At 39.8% G+C, this 17,566-nt stretch overlaps 1 protein-coding gene across 6 annotated transcripts in view; it reads left to right on the forward strand.

Moving 5' to 3' along the window:
- The window catches only part of SAP130 (Sin3A associated protein 130), a 260,377-nt gene that overhangs the window by 40,995 nt on the left and 201,816 nt on the right, over window positions 1-17,566 (forward strand). For 5 of the 6 annotated variants that reach the window (XM_053709950.1, XM_053709947.1, XM_053709951.1 and 2 more), the window contains exons 10-12: window positions 95-185; window positions 2,405-2,509; window positions 2,696-2,837. In XM_053709950.1, the coding sequence (XP_053565925.1) occupies window positions 95-185; window positions 2,405-2,509; window positions 2,696-2,837 (338 nt within the window). The remainder of the gene's footprint in view (window positions 1-94; window positions 186-2,404; window positions 2,510-2,695; window positions 2,838-17,566) is intronic. The other variant, XM_053709948.1, reaches the window with a different exon arrangement.

Consider the following 17,566-nt stretch of genomic DNA (forward strand, 5'->3'; position numbering starts at 1 on the left):
ACAATCCTTTTTTTTTTTTTTTTTCAATATTAATTTGTTATTTACATATATTTTAGTGAAGTATTATAATTGTCTTATTTTCTTTTTCTTATAGAAGACTCTATTTGGTACTGGAAATCCAGTAGCGGCAGCTACTGTGGCTCCAATTCTAGCAACCAACTCTTTGCCTTCAGTGACAACATCAGGTCGGTTGCAGTGCAGTTTTCCGATTAATAATGGTACTGTCACATTATCTCTACTTGACTAACCATTTTACAGCTTCATGAAATTATAGAGTCCCTGGTCACACTAAAATAATTGTTTACTACACCTTGCTTACTGCCTTCATGGTTTTTAAATTAAAAAGCCATATTTTTAGTGGCTGACATTATAGTAAAGCATAAACTGATCTATATTATTTGGATAATATCATTATCGTAAAAATACTTTTTGGTGCTTGTATCAGGGTTTTGGAACTTGATGTCCTATGCCTGCATATTCATTTTCAAAGAAGTAAAGCCCACTCTTTCCCTATAAGGTGGTGTTCAGTCTTTGGTAAACTAGAATCAACAGACAAACTGCTAAAAAAGAAAATCTGAAATGAATGTAATACTGAAACTTGTTGATCTGAAAGGGAGATGCATGTATGACTTCCAAGGAACAACCACATTTTATAGCAAGCAGGAATACTTCTTCTCATGACCTTATCTTTCAACTGAGAAAAAGCTTAAAGGGCAGAACACTCATAATTGAAATGCACAAGTGTGTTTTGGTTTTGAATAGGACCATTTTTGACAATACTCCTGTATTAGACAAAATGCCACATCAGCATATAAAAATAGATTGCGCCATGATTGATATTGCTGACGACTGACTAAAGTTTTGTTGTCACTAAAGTGATAAAGAAACTGCTGGCATATCCATTGTTTGATTTGAGGAATACAGACCATATCTAAATATTCATTGCACTCCATTGCAGAGTACCAGCTATCACAAAAATAAGTGATTAGCTTTCCTAGAAGCATTTTAAAGAACATTTTTTAATATTATAGACCCTTAAAGGGACATAAAACCCCGATTTTATTTATTTATTTTTTTATTTTATTTTTTTAAAAATTAGTTTCTTTCATGATTTAGAAAGAGCATGCAGTTTTAAACAACTTTCTAATTTACTTCTATTATCTAATTTGCTTCATTCTCTTGATATTGTTTGCTGAAAAGCATATCTAGATAGGCTCAGTAGCTGCTGATTGGTTGCTGCACATTGATGCCTCATGTGTTGGCTCTCCCATGTGCATTGCTCTTTCTTCAACAAAGGATATCTAAAAAATTAAGCAAATTAGATAATAGAAGTAAATTGGAAAGTTGTTTAAAATGGTATTCTCTATCTGAATCATGAAAGAAAAAATGTGGGTTTAGTGTCCCTTTAAGATGCTTCAGTTTTTTGACAGTTTCACTCCCACACAAACTCTGGCTACCCCTTTTATCTCTTATTTATTCTATCACATTGACATTTCCTTTCTGCATCTTGTCTCTCTCATATATCCCGATTAAAATATTTAATAATACTTAAAGGGATATAATACTCAAATGATAAATCACCTGAGTGATGCAACATAACTGTAAAAAATTGACATGAAAATATCACCTGAACATCTCTAATGTGTAATAAGGGAAGATATTTTACCTCAAAATGTGTTCATCTTCCCTGAGTAAGTGCTCTGTGTAGAGCTGCAAGTTGGAAAAAAAACACAATAGCCTATCCGCATCAGCAGTGCTGAGGTCTTGCATTGCCTTGCTGTGGTTTCATGAGATTTCACTTTAACTTCCTTAAACTGAATAGGAAACTAACATGACTGTTCCTGTACATGCCAGATGCACACTCCCTTGCAAGTCCTGGGGCTAGCATTCTTTACACTGGGGTGTGAATACTTTGTAAAAAAAAGTATGAGATTTACCTCAAAATGTACTAAGAGATGTTCAGGTGATATTTTCTAGTTAGCCTTTTACAGCTATGCTGCATCACTTTTAAAATGCTTCAACATTTGGGTATCATGTCCCTTTAAGTAAAAAGCAGTTGTAGAAAAGTGATGCATACATATACAGATCCTTTTGGTTGGATACAAAAGCTAGACTCATATATTGGTATAGAGTAAGATAAAGGGTATAAAGGGTATACATTTCAGTAATATTTTTCCCCAAAATTATTTGTTTTCCCCAAATTATTAGGTCCTTAATGTGGCCTGTCTCCATAGGGTTCAGTTTTTTTACCAAACATTTTAAGCATACAATTTTTATTTTGAATGTATCTCTTTTTTATATTTCTCCCTTTTTATTCTATATGAACAAATTTGAAAAAGTTTGACACTGTAAAACATTGAGTCTCTTATATTTTAGACTTTAATTTCTAATCTTATATTTGCAGGCTCTGCTCCTCACACACAAGTTCCAACAAGTACCATAGTTACTATGACTATGCCAACTCACTCTTCCCATGCTACAGCAGTAACTGCATCCAGCATTCCTGTTGGTAAGTGCAACTTATGTTTTTTCTTACTATCCTTCAGAGAACTGCATTTTACAACACAAACTTGCTTGTATTTTGCTTGTCATGGTTTTTCTTACTTGATTAGTCAATTTTTCCTAGTTTTAAGTGCATATCATTTTATGTGTAGCTTCTAATGCAGTTGAAAACCTCTGTTTTATGGATTTTCAGCCAAAGTGGTCCCTCAGCAAATTACCCACACTTCCCCTCGCATACAATCAGAATATGGAGCAGAGAGAGGCAATCTCATACCAATCCCAAGTCATCGAGCTTCACCAAATCCCATGGCTATGGAGACCAGGAGTGATAACAGGTGTGTTAGTGTTTGTATACTCTTCCTTTGACATTAAACATTATTCTTGAGCTTCAAAAGACACATACTAAGTAATAGTAACTGACGACAGTGGTACATTTAAAATTGAAAAAATAATTATTCATATATGTGCTGGTGCAACCTGATAAAATATTAACAAATATATGGACAATGGAAATAGAGTGAACCGTAATTAGACACAAATACATGGGAATGAGAATATGAACAACACTATGTAATAGGGAGATTCATAGCTTAGGGGAAGAGGGGCAATGCCTGCACACATGCATCAATTTATTTTAACATGTCTTGCCTGTTGTCTCTTATGTCCTCCTTCCCACTGAATATTTAGCTTTACAAATAATTCAATCTTTAGTCTCTTTTCTTAGCCCTTAGACTCTTAGGGTTGATTAAATACCTGAGTTCTCTGTTTCCATGGACAATATATATATATATATATATATATATATATATATATATATATATATATATATATATATTTGTATTTATTAAGAGTAAACTAATCTAAATAATAAGAAACATGCAACTTGGTGTACACGTTTCTATAGATTTTACCATTTTAAGAAATAAGGCCACATATGAGTTCCAGCCAATCGTCATCTCATCCTTGTGTCTAGTCATAGGGAAAATGTTCTTGAGCCCTCTCTTTTATATTCCATTTACAATGATTCTGATGTTGTTGAGAGTGACTCTTCCAGCTTTGCGGTTATCACTCAGGCTCTTAATCCATCCTGGAGAGAGAGAGCCTCATTTTATAATTTTATTTGAAAACGGTGCAGTTAACATCAGCTGAAACACACTGTCTTGGTAGACTCTAGAAGTGATAACTGTGGTGAAATGTTGTTTTTTTGTTTTTTTTTATCCCTTATTTTACCTGGAGGATGCAAATTATTATTTCTTTTTAATGCCCCGATGAGTCCACAAATCATCTAATTACTATTGGGGAATATCACTCCTGCCCAGCATGAGGCGGCAAAGAGCACCACAGCAAAGCTGTTAAATATCACCTCCCTTCCCTCCCACCCCAGTCATTCTCTTTGCCTACGTTAAAGGGACAGTCTAGTCCAAAAAAAACTTCCATGATTCAGATAGGGCATGTAATTTTAAACAATTTTCCAATTTACTTTTATCACCAATTTTTCTTTGTTCTCTTGGTATTCTTAGTTGAAAGCTTAACCTAGGAGGTTCATATGCTAATTTCTTAGACCTTGAAGGCCGCCTCTTAAGAATGCATTTTAACAGGTTTTTCACCACTAGAGGGTGTTAGTTCATGTTTTTCATATAGATAACACTGTGCTCGTGCACGTGAAGTTACCTGGGAGCCATCACTGATTGGCTAAACTGCAAGTCTGTCAAAAGAACAAATAAAGGGGCAGTCTGCAGAGGCTTAGATACAAGATAATCACAGAGGCAAAAAATATATAAATATAACTGTTGGTTATGCAAAACTAGGGAATGGGTAAACAAGGGATTATCTATCTTTTAAAACAATAACAATTCTGGTGTAGACTGTCCCTTTAAGAGCAAGGAAGTGGTAAAGTTAGGTGTTAGAAAAGATTCTTCAATCAAGAGTTTATTATTTTTAAAATAGTACAAGATTGTGCTGCTTTGTCTTAGGGTGTAGCCATAGTCCATATCAGTCTCTTCAGTAGAGCAGTGGTGGCTTTAGAGCAATGGGAACTTGTGGGACATAATTCTCACTGCGCCTCCCATATACTGATGCTGCCCTAACTCTGAAAACCTGAGGTATTACTCAGTCACTACTCTTGTTTCACAGGTCCATGTGAGGGAGAGGACCTCTCAAACCTGGGAGCTGCCTTGCTGTCGGGCAGAATATAAGGTCAGTGCTGACTTTTATTTCTGGGGTTAATGGACTCAGAAAACGTTGGGCACTTTAATTCATAGGATGGGACATATATCATTGCCTCATTGGAATTGGGTACTTTATCTTTAAGAGGCATAAATTCTCCTATACACTCAGGGGACACTATGCTGACAGCCTAGACTCAGGCACTGGGGCAAGGAATACTTGGTAGTTTCACATCTCCCGGCGGTTTCATAACAATATGCTGACCGGGAGATGACTATTGGCGACGCCCACAATGGGCGGTACTAGAGGAGGCGGCAATTGCGTTGCGCGCCTTTTCTCCTTCGCTTCCTGATAATTGGAAGGTGAAGTTGTACAGTTTTCCTTTCCTATTACGCATTCTCTATTTATTATGCATGCTTAGGACCGGAGACCGACTTTCTGTAACTGCTGCTCAGTTTCGGTTCTGTTGGTGAAGGGAACGGCTCCTGCTCAGAAGGAATTGGTTGCAACTGACAGGTAGGCACCTCAGCAAAGTACAGCTGAGGTGTAGAGGTGATATTTAAGCTTCCTGTCCTCTCTACACTTAAAAATTAAAAATGGAGTAAAAAAGTTAGTTTTAATTTAAAGTGACAGTAACGTTTTTTATGTTTTTAAATTTAATTTTTTTTTATTTTTTTTTTGACATTTTTCTATTGTGAGTCAGAATGGACCAAGAGGCTTTACAAAGTGGCACTTGTTCTTTGTGTTTTAATGCCAATGTGGAACCACCAATCCCTTTCTGTTCCTCATGTATTGAGAGGACTTTAAACTATAGGGATAGACTTTTTTTCTGAGCCAACATTTTCCAAAGAGGATGCTGTTCATGAATCTAATGACAATGTTCAATTTATGCCGCAGCTTTCTCCTCAAGCGTCCCAAATTTTACTGCCCTCACATGCAGTGCCCTGCGCTTCCTCTCTAACTTCTTCTGGAGTTACTTTACAAGACATCGCTTCTCTCATGTCTTCTGCAGTTTCTAAAGCGTTGTCTGCTTTTCCAATGTTGCAGGGTAAGCGTAAGAGGAAAATCAGACATTCAGTAAGCGAGGTTTATGACGCAGTTGTTGCTATTTCCAATGCTCCCTCCCAGAAGCCTGAGGAGGAGTATACCTTAGTAGCATCTGAAGGTGAAATTTCAGATTCTGACAGTGTAATTCCTCTTGCTGGTACTGAAGTTGTATCTTTCAGGTTTAAGCAAGAACACTTCCGTCTGTTACTCAAGGAGGTTTTAGCTACTTTGGACGTCAGCGACACCACGGTTGTAGTTAATCCTAAGAAATCCAGTAAGCTAAACAAATATTTTGATGTACCTTCCTTGTTGGAGGTTTTTCCTGTGCCAGATAGAGCTACTGAGATCATTGCTAAGGAATGGAAGAGACCGGGTATCCCTTTTTCTCCCTCTCCTATTTTTAAAAAGATGTTTCCCATAGCAGACTCTATCAAGGAGTCTTGACAAACAGTACCCAAGGTGGAAGGGGCAGTTTACACTCTGGCCAAGAGAACTACTATACCCATAGATGATAGTTGTGCCTTTAAGGATCCTATGGATAAAAAATTAGAGGGGTTACTCAAGAAGATGTATGTACACCAGGGGTTACAATGGCAACCTGCAGTGTGCATCGCTACCGTCACTAGCGAGGCGGCATATTGGTTTGATGCATTGCCTGATGGTATTAGAACAGACACTCCCCTTGATGAGATTCAGGATAGGATAAAAGCTCTTAAGTTAGCTAATTCCTTTATTACTGATGCTTCCCTACAGGTTTTCAAGCTAGGAGCAAAAATATCAGGTTTTGCTGTTCTAGCCTGCAGAGCCTTATGGTTAAAACCTTGGTCTGTGGATGTGTCATCCAAGTCTAAACTTTTGGCGATTCCTTACAAGGGAAAGACCTTGTTTGGACCGTGATTAACAGAAATAATCTCTGATATTACGGGAGCAAAGGGTCATCTTTTCCCTCAGGATAAGAGAAACAAGCAAAAGGGACGTCAGAGTAATTTTCGTTCCTTTCGAAATTTCAAGGGAAATTCTTCCTCTTCCAAGCAAGATCAATCTAAACCTTCCGGGAGACCCAATCAGTCTTGGAATAAGGGAAAACAATCCAAGAAGCCTGCTATTGAATCAAAGACATCATGAAGGGCCTTCCCCCGATCCGGGACTTGATCTTGTAGGGCTTTCCTTCTTCGCTCAGGCTTGGGTTCGAGATGTTCAGGATCCCTGGGCAGTGGACATAGTGTTCCAGGGATACAAACTAGAGTTCAAAAGTTTTCCTCCCAGAGGCAGGTTTCTGCTTTCAAGATTATCTGTAGACCAGACAAAAAGAGAGGCGTTCTTACATTGTGTAAGAGACCTCTTCGACCTGGGAGTGATAGTTCCTGTTCCGATGCAGGAACGGGGTCTGGGATTTTATTCCAATCTGTTTGTGGTTCCCAAAAAAAAGAGGGAACCTTCAGGCCTATTTTAGATCTCGAGAGTTTAAACAAATTTCTCAGGGTACCGTCCTTTCAAGATGGAAACTATTCGTTCCATTCTTCCTTTGGTCTAAGAGGGTCAATTTATGACAACGTGGATTTAAAGGACGCGTATCTGCATGTTCCCATTCACAGGGATCATCACAGGTTTCTAAGGTTTGACTTTCTAGACAGACACTTCCAATTCGTGGCTCTTCCTTTCGGCCGTGCCACAGCTCCCAGAATTTTCGCAAAGGTTCTGGGATCTCTGTTGGCAGTGCTCCGATTACGGGGCATTGCAGTGGCGCCCTATCTGGAAGACATCCTGGTCCAGGCGCCATTCTTTCAACAAGCAAGGTCCCACCGCAAATGTTATCTTTCCTGCAATATCACAGATGGAAGATAAATTTAACTACAAATACAAGGGTAACTTTCATGGGAACCATAATAGATTCCCTATCAATGAAGATTTTTCTGACAGAAGTCAGGAAATCAAAGATTTTCGAATCTTGCCTACCACTTCAGTCCGCTCCTCGCCGATCAGTGGCTCAGTGCATGGAGGTAATCGGGCTGATGGTGGCGGCAATGGACATCATCCCGTTCGCTCGTTTCCACCTCAGACCTCTGCAGTTAAACATGCTCAGTCAATGGTAACGGAGATTATGCAGATTTGTCTCCACGAATAATACTAGAGCAGGAGATGAGGGATTCTCTTCGATGGTGGCTGTCTCAGGATCATCTCTAACAGGAAACCTGCTTTCGCAAACCCTCTTGGGTGATTGTGACAACAGACGCCAGCCTTATAGGATGGGGGGCAGTCTGGGGCTCCCTAAAGGCTCAGGGAGTTTGGACTCAGTCAGAATCTGTTCTACTTATAAACATTCTGGAGCTGAGAGCAATCTTCAATGTTCTTTTGGCCTGGCCCCAGTTAGCCTCGGCCCAGTTTATCAGGTTCCAGTCGGACAACATAACTTCAGTGGCTTACATCAATCATCAGGGAGGAACGCAGAGTTCCTTAGCGATGACAGAGGTATCCAAAATAATTTGGTGGGCGGAAACCCACTCTTGCTGTCTGTCGGCGATCCACATCCTAGGGGTAGACAACCGGTAGGCGGACTTCCTGATCAGGCAGACCTTTCACCCGGGGAAGTGGGAACTCCATGCGGAAGTATTTTCCAGCCTGATCCTCAGATGGGGGGATCTCATGGCATCTCGGCAGAATGCCAAGCTTCGCAGGTACGGATCGAGGTCAAGGGACCCTCAGGCGGTATTGATAGACGCCGTGGCGGTACCTTGGACCTTCAGTCTAGCATACCTATTTCCTCCTTTCGCTCTTCTTCCTCGGGTCATTGCTCGAATCAAGCAGGAGAGGGCGTCGGTGATCCTCATTGCACCGGCTTGGCCTCACAGGATTTGGTATGCAGATCTGGTGGACATGTCATCTCTTCCACCTTGGAGACTTCCGTTAAGGAAGGAGCTTCTACTTCAAGGGCCCTTCCTTCATCCAAATCTAGTTTCTCTGAAGCTGACTGCTTGGAGATTGAACGCTTAATTTTATCCAAGCGGGGCTTTTCAGAATCGGTTATAGAGACCATGATTCAGGCTTGTAAACCTGTAACTAGAAAGATTTACTACAAGATATGGCGTAAATATCTCTATTGGTGTGAATCCAAGGGCTACTCTTGGAGTAGAGTTAGGATTCCTTGAATTTTGTAATTTCTCCAAGAGGGTTTGGAGAAAGGATTATCGGCAAGTTCCCTAAAGGGTCAAATATCTGCCTTGTCTATTTTGTTGCATAAGCGTCTGGCGGACGTACCAGGCGTGCAATCTTTTTGTCAGGCCTTGGTTCGAATCAGGCCTATGTTCAAACCAGTTACTCCTCCCTAGAGTCTTAATTTAGTTCTTAAAGTTCTTCAAGGGGCTCCGTTTGAGATATTAAGTTTTCTTGGAAAGTTTTGTTTCTTGTTGCTATTTCATCTGCTCGTAGAGTGTCAGAGCTCTCGGTATTGCAGTATGAGTCTCCTTACCTTATTTTTCATTCAGATAAGGTAGTTTTATATACAAAATTAGGATTTCTTCCTAAAGTAGTTTCTGACCGGAACATTAATCGGGAGATTGTTGTTCCTTTCTTGTGTCCTAATCATTCTTCTCAGAAGGAACGGCTTCTGCACAATTTAGACGTGGTATGTGTGCTAAAATTTTACCTACAGGCGACTAAGGATTTTCGTCAGTCTTCTGCCTTGTTTGTGGTTTTCTTGGGAAAACGTAAGGGACAGAAAGCCACGGCTACTTCTCTTTATTTTTGGCTGAAGAGTATCATACGTTTGGCCTATGAGACTGCTGGACAGCAGCCTCCAGAGAGAGTTACGGCTCATTCCACGAGGGCTGTTTGTTCCTCATGGGCATTCAAAAATGAAGCTTCTGTGGAACAGATTTGCAAGGCTGCAACTTGGTCCTCTCTTCACACTTTTTCAAAGTTCTATAAATTTGAAACTTTTGCCTCGACTGAGGCCACTTTTGGGAGAAAGGTTCTTCAGGCAGTGGTGCCTTGCGTTTAGCTTCCCTGTCTTGTCCCTCCTTTATCATCTGTGCACTCTAGCGTGGGTGTTGATTCCTGTCACGAATACCTCAGTATTTAGCTGCTAAGGGGTTAATTCTGTTTAGTTTGTGAACTAAAAACAGTTTGTTTTTTAAGAAGAACTGTGTGCTGAGTTAGGTAAGCACATGATTTATATTTGATGTGCCAGAAATAGTTTCTAAGGCCTATTCCACCAAATGTTATTGTGTATGCATTGAATCATAACGCCAATAAAACTTGTCAGCTCCAGAGATACAACGCAGTGCCTCTTCCAAGAAACTGATGAGGTCAATAAAGGGACATTGGTACCATGTAGATATGTGTTTAAAACATGTTATGTCATTAAATGAAGGAATATGACGACCATGTCATATTTGGTATCAAATTGATTCTCACAATGCAAGTAAGAGATTGTCTGTCTGTCTGTCTGTCTGTCTATATGAAAATGGATTTATCTAGCCGAAAATTATATTGTATTCTCTAAAGTCAGCCAAAGGTACTTAAAGTTTGACTGTTGTAAAATATAGGGGGTTTCCCGGGCCAGCCCCTGCTGAGGGGGTGAGGTCAGGCAACATGATCTATTGAAAAAATGTATAAGGGTCTTGTGTTTTAAAGTGGATGTAAAGTCAATGCTATCGCACAATTGCAATTTGTTTATCATTCAAAATTAAGTTAAGTTTAATTCATCGTTTTTTTTTTAAAAGTATAATTATATCGATCTATATACTTATTTACTGTTAATCGTCTTGCTCGCCATTTTGGACCGCATTTTGAAGGTTGATTGACACTGTAGTCTACTAATAATCAATCATACCCCATGGCGTCCAGCCCCTTTTCGGAGACGTCCCTATTTCTTTATGCGCATGCGTCTTTCTTTATGCGCATGCGTAAACCAACTGCTGTTTTGATTTAGAAGCGCTGCGCATACACGGTTTAAGCATGCGCATAAAAATGCAGCAGTCATTTGCTTCCTGGATTCACAGAGAATTTAATAACGCATGCGCAAATCAGGCACTGAATGTTAAACGCATGCGCAGAAAAGAGCTTTTCGAACACGTCCTAGAGCGGGTGGGACCGCTCTATACGTTATGCGGAAGAAATAAAGGAAGAAATGGATGGGAGGAGCTAGATACGAAAACGGAGATAAGTTTGCATTTAAAATATAATGTGATATTTTGCGAATTTTGAAAAAAAAATATTGCGTTTTGACTATTACACTGATTATGAATTAATATTGACTCCTAAAAACGGGAAAATTTACATTCACTTTAACACTGAAATGGTCATTCTTACAAGGGGAGCTGTTCTACAGGGTAAGCACCCATCGCTTCATGCCAGTCCCCAGGCACAGATCTTGAGACTAGTAAAGTATTCAATCTGGTTTTCTCCTTTTTTATTTTAAAAACTGTTTGCTGTGTGTAATTTTATTTGTAACAACTTTTTATTAATAATGCATTGTACATAATATTTTTGGCATAATAAATAATTCCTTTATTAAGCTTTGGCCTTTGTCTAATAATTGAACCACATCACTGAAAGGACTGGGGTATTAGAACTGTATATTTTAGGTTATTTTCTGCTAAATTGTATTCAGAGAGTTAACGTGTAAGTCTGGGTTTTTCCTTAGGATTTTCCCTTTAATAAATCATAAGTGGTGGCAGCATAGTTCGTTTAGTGTGGGTGGCATTAAAGGGGAGTTTTGGGCATTTCTTTTAAGTCTAGTACAGACTAGAGAGTGTTGTTAACCCTTGCACCCACTGAACTAAATCACAAGCTTGCCTGGTGTGGCTTGATTGACATATTAGTGACAGTAGAAGGGGTCTGATAACCCTTTCTGTGCCAAACAAGTGACTGGCGCAGGGTTGGTTAACCTTGGTTCGTCACAATTCCCAATAGTAATTAGGTGATCAGTGGACTCATCGTGTCATAAAAAAGAAAATGTATGCTTACCTGATAAATGTATTTCTTTCATGTAATTGACAAGAGTCCATGAGCTAGTGACGTATGGGATATACATTCCTACCAGGAGGGGCAAAGTTTCCCAAACCTCAAAATGCCTATAAATACACCCCCCACCACACCCACAATTCAATTTTACAAACTTTGCCTCCTATGGAGGTGGTGAAGTAAGTTTGTGCTAGATTTCTACGTTGATATGCGCTTCTCAGCATGCTGAAGCCCGGTACCTCTCAGAGTGCAGTGAATGACAGAGGGATGTGAAGGGAGTATTACCTATTGAATGCAATGGTCCTCCTAACGGGGATCTATTTCATAGGTTCTCTGTTATCGGTCGTAGAGATTCTTCTCCTACCTCCCTTTTCAGATCGACGATATACTCTTATATACCATTACCTCTACTGATTCTCGTTTCAGTACTGGTTTGGCTATCTACTTTATGTAGATGAGTGTCTTTTGGTAAGTATGTTTTCCTTTATTAAGACACTCTTAGCTATGGTTTGGCACTTTAAATGTAAAGTTCTAAATATATTGTTTATACTTATATTTGCCATGATTCAGGTTTATCAGTATATTTCCTTTTAACAAACTGTCAGTTTCATTTTTGGGAAATGCACATATATTTAAAAAAAAAAAAAAAGAAAAAAAGAAACATTTTCTTACCTGAAATTTTTCAATTGACTTTTTTTCTAAATTGCGGGCTGTAAGGCTCGCGGGTGCGCAAAATGCTATAATTTATTGCGTCATTCTTGGCGCGAGACTTTTTTGGCGTGAGAATTACGTTTGACGTATTTTCGTCATTTCCGGCGTCTTAGTTGGCGCCGAGAATTTTCACGTAGTTGCGTCATCAATGACGCTCGTGTTTGTTGCAGACGTTTTTGGCGCCAAAAAATATTTTGTCAGTTGTGGGCGTCATACTTGGCGCCAGACTTTTGACATTACAGGGAGTGCAGAATTATTAGGCAAATGAGTATTTTGACCACATCATCCTCTTTATGCATGTTGTCTTACTCCAAGCTGTATAGGCTCGAAAGCCTACTACCAATTAAGCATATTAGGTGATGTGCATCTCTGTAATGAGAAGGGGTGTGGTCTAATGACATCAACACCCTATATCAGGTGTGCATAATTATTAGGCAACTTCCTTTCCTTTGGCAAAATGGGTCAAAAGAAGGACTTGACAGGCTCAGAAAAGTCAAAAATAGTGAGATATCTTGCAGAGGGATGCAGCACTCTTAAAATTGCAAAGCTTCTGAAGCGTGATCATCGAACAATCAAGCGTTTCATTCAAAATAGTCAACAGGGTCGCAAGAAGCGTGTGGAAAAACCAAGGCGCAAAATAACTGCCCATGAACTGAGAAAAGTCAAGCGTGCAGCTGCCAAGATGCCACTTGCCACCAGTTTGGCCATATTTCAGAGCTGCAACATCACTGGAGTGCCCAAAAGCACAAGGTGTGCAATACTCAGAGACATGGCCAAGGTAAGAAAGGCTGAAAGACCACCACCACTGAACAAGACACACAAGCTGAAACGTCAAGACTGGGCCAAGAAATATCTCAAGACTGATTTTTCTAAGGTTTTATGGACTGATGAAATGAGAGTGAGTCTTGATGGGCCAGATGGATGGGCCCGTGGCTGGATTGGTAAAGGGCAGAGAGCTCCAGTCCGACTCAGACGCCAGCAAGGTGGAGGTGGAGTACTGGTTTGGGCTGGTATCATCAAAGATGAGCTTGTGGGGCCTTTTCGGGTTGAGGATGGAGTCAAGCTCAACTCCCAGTCCTACTGCCAGTTTCTGGAAGACACCTTCTTCAAGCAGTGGTACAGGAAGAAGTCTGCATCCTTCAAGAAAAACATGATTTTCATGCAGGACAATGCTCCATCACACGCGTCCAAGTACTCCACAGCGTGGCTGGCAAGAAAGGGTATAAAAGAAGAAAATCTAATGACATGGCCTCCTTGTTCACCTGATCTGAACCCCATTGAGAACCTGTGGTCCATCATCAAATGTGAGATTTACAAGGAGGGAAAACAGTACACCTCTCTGAACAGTGTCTGGGAGGCTGTGGTTGCTGCTGCACGCAATGTTGATGGTGAACAGATCAAAACACTGACAGAATCCATGGATGGCAGGCTTTTGAGTGTCCTTGCAAAGAAAGGTGGCTATATTGGTCACTGATTTGTTTTTGTTTTGTTTTTGAATGTCAGAAATGTATATTTGTGAATGTTGAGATGTTATATTGGTTTCACTGGTAAAAATAAATAATTGAAATGGGTATATATTTGTTTTTTGTTAAGTTGCCTAATAATTATGCATAGTAATAGTCACCTGCACACACAGATATCCCCCTAAAATAGCTAAAACTAAAAACAAACTAAAAACTACTTCCAAAAATATTCAGCTTTGATATTAATGAGTTTTTTGGGTTCATTGAGAACATGGTTATTGTTCAATAATAAAATGAATCCTCAAAAATACAACTTGCCTAATAATTCTGCACTCCCTGTATTTAAGTCTTCATGTATTTTTGCTTCTGGTTTCCAGAGGCTTATTCTGTTTGCATTTTTTCCCATTCCTGAAACTGTCATATAAGGAATTTGATAATTTTGCTTTATATGTTGTTTTTTCTTTTACATATTGCAAGATGTCTCAATCTGACCCTGTATCAGAATCTACTTCTTGAATGCTGCTGCCTGATGTCGGTTCTACCAAAGCTAAGTGCATTTGTTGTAAACTTGTGGTAACTGTTCCTCCGACTGTAGTTTGTGTTAGTTGTCATGATAAACTTTCTAACGCAGACAATATTTCCATTAGTAGTAGTCCATTACCTGTTGTTCCTTCAACATCTAATGTTCAGGATATTCCTGTTAATGTGAGAGAATTTGTTTCTAATTCTATTCAGAAGGCCCTGCCTGTTATACCACCTTCTAATAAGCGTAAAACTTCTCATAAATTTGATGAATTTTTAAATGACAGACAGCATTCTGATTTATCTATCTCTGATGAGGATCTATCTGGTTCAGAAGATTCTGCCTCAGATATTGACACTGACAAAACTTCATATTTATTTAAAATGGAGCATATTCGTTCTTTATTAAGAGGTGTTGATTGCATTAGATATGGAGGAGTCTAGTCCTCTTGATATTAAAACCAGTAAACGTTTAAATTCGGTTTTTAAACCTCATGTAGTTATTCCAGAGGTTTTTCCAGTTCCTGATGCTATTTCAGAGGTAATTTCTAGGGAATGGAATGGTCTGGGTACTTCATTTACTCCTTCTTTAAGGTTTAAGAGACTGTACCCTTTGCCGACTGATAGATTGGAGTTTTGGGAAAAGATCCCCAAAGTTGATGGGGCTATCTCTACTCTTGCTAAGTGTACTACTATTCCTACGGCAGATAGTACTTCTTTTAAAGATCCTTTAGATAGGAAGCTTGAATCTTATCTAAGGAAGGCTTATTTATGTTCAGGTTATCTTCTTAGGCCTGCTATTTCTGTGGCTGATGTTGCTGCAGCTTCAACTTTTTGGTTGGAAACTTTAGCGCAACAAGTACCAGATCCTAATGTGTATAGCATTGTTAAGCTAATTCAACATGCTAATAATTTCATTTGTGATGCCATTTTTTATATCATTAGAATTGATGTCAGGTATATGTCTTTAGCCATTTTAGCTAGAAGAGCTTTATGGCTTAAATCTTGGAATGCGGATATGACTTCTAAGGCAACGTTGCTATCTCTATCTTTCCAAGGTAATAAATAGTTTGGTTCTCAGTTGGATTCTATAATTTCAACTGTCACTGGGGGGGAAGGGAGCCTTTTTGCCTCAGGATAAAAAATCTAAGGGTAAATTTAGGGCTGCTAACCGGTTTCGTTCCTTTCGTCAGAATAAGGAACAGAAACCTGACCCTTCCCCTAAAGGAAAGGTTTCCAATTGGAAGCCTTCTCCAGTCTGGAATAAATCCAAGCCTTTTAAAAATCAAAACCAGCCCCCAAGTCCGCATGAAGGTGCGGCCCTCATTCCAGCGCAGCTGGTAGGGGGCAGACTTCGATTTTTCAAGGATGTTTGGATCAATTCAATCCAAAATCATTGGATTCAGAACATTGTTTCTCAAGGGTACAGAATAGGTTTCAAGGTAAGACCGCCTGTGAGAAGTTTTTCTCTCACGCATTCCAGTGAACCCAGTAAAGGCTCAGGCTTTCCTGAAGTGTGTTTCAGACCTGGAGTTATCCGGGGTAATTGTGCCAGTTCCATATCTGGAACGGGGTCTGGGGTTTTATTCAAATCTGTTCATTGTTCCAAAGAAAGAGAATTCTTTCAGACCAGTTCTGGATCTAAAAATTTTGAATCGTTATGTAAGAATACCAACATTCAAAATGGTGACTATAAGGACTATTCTGCCTTTTGTTCAGCAAGCGCATTATATGTCCACAATAGACTTACAGGATGCTTATCTTCATATTCCGATTCATCCAGATCATTATCAGTTCCAGAGATTCCCTTTTCTAGACAAGCTTTACCAATTTGTTGCTCTTCCTTTTGGCCTAGCAACAGCTCCAAGGATTTTGTCAAAGGTTCTCGGTGCCCTTCTCTCTGTAATCAGAGAGCGGGGTATTGTGGTGTTTCCTTATTTGGACGATATCTTGGTACTTGCTCAGTCTTTACATTCTGCAGAATCTCACACGAATCAACTAGTGTTGTTTCTTCAAAGACATGGTTGGAGGATCAATTTACCAAAAAGTTCCTTGATTCCTCAGACAAGGGTAACCTTTTTAGGATTCCAAATAGATTCAGTATCCATGACTTTGTCTCTAACAGACAAAAGACGTCTGAAATTGGTTTCAGCTTGTCAGAACCTTCAGTCTCAGTCATTCCCTTCAGTAGCTATGTGCATGGAGGTTTTAGGTCTCATGACTGCAGCATCGGACGCGATCCCCTTTGCTCGTTTTCACATGAGACCTCTTCAGCTTTGTATGCTGAACCAATGGTGCAGGGATTATAAAAAGATATCACAATTAATATCCTTAAATCCCAATATTCGACTATCTCTGACTTGGTGGTTAGATCACCACCATTTGGTCCAGGGGGCCTCTTTTGTTCGTCCAACCTGGACTGTGATTTCAACAGATGCGAGTCTTTCAGGTTGGGGAGCTGTCTGGGGATCTCTGACAGCGCAGGGGGTTTGGAAATCTCAAGAGGCGAGATTACCAATCAATATTTTGGAACTCTGTGCGATTTTCAGAGCTCTTCAGTTTTGGCCTCTTCTGAAGAGAACCGTTTATTTGTTTTCAGACAGACAATGTCACAACCGTGGCGTATGTCAATCATCAAGGTGGGACTCGCAGGCCTCAAGCTATGAAAGAAGTATCTCGGATACTTGCATGGGCGGAATCCAGCTCCTGTCTAATCTCTGCAGTCCATATCCCAGGTATAGACAATTGGGAAGCGGATTATCTCAGTCGCCAGACTTTACATCTGGGAGAATGGTCTCTTCACCCAGATGTGTTTCTTCAGATTGTTCAGATGTGGGGGCTTCCAGAAATAGATCTGATGGCTTCTCATCTAAACAGGAAACTTCCCAGGTATCTGTCCAGGTCCAGGGATCCTCAGGCGGAAGCAGTGGATGCGTTGTCACTTCCTTGGAATTATCAACCTGCTTATATCTTTCCGCCTCTAGTTCTTCTTCCAAGAGTGATTTCCAAAATCATAATGGAGCGTTCATTTGTACTGCTGGTGGCTCCAGCATGGCCACACAGGTTTTGGTATGCGGATCTTGTTCGGATGTCCAGTTGCCAACCTTGGCCACTTCCATTAAGGCCAGACCTTCTATCTCAAGGTCCATTTTTCCATCAGGATCTCAAATCATTAAATTTGAAGGTATGGA

The sequence above is a fragment of the Bombina bombina genome, chromosome 4 (genome assembly GCF_027579735.1).
Source record: "Bombina bombina isolate aBomBom1 chromosome 4, aBomBom1.pri, whole genome shotgun sequence".
Lineage (NCBI taxonomy): Eukaryota > Metazoa > Chordata > Amphibia > Anura > Bombinatoridae > Bombina > Bombina bombina.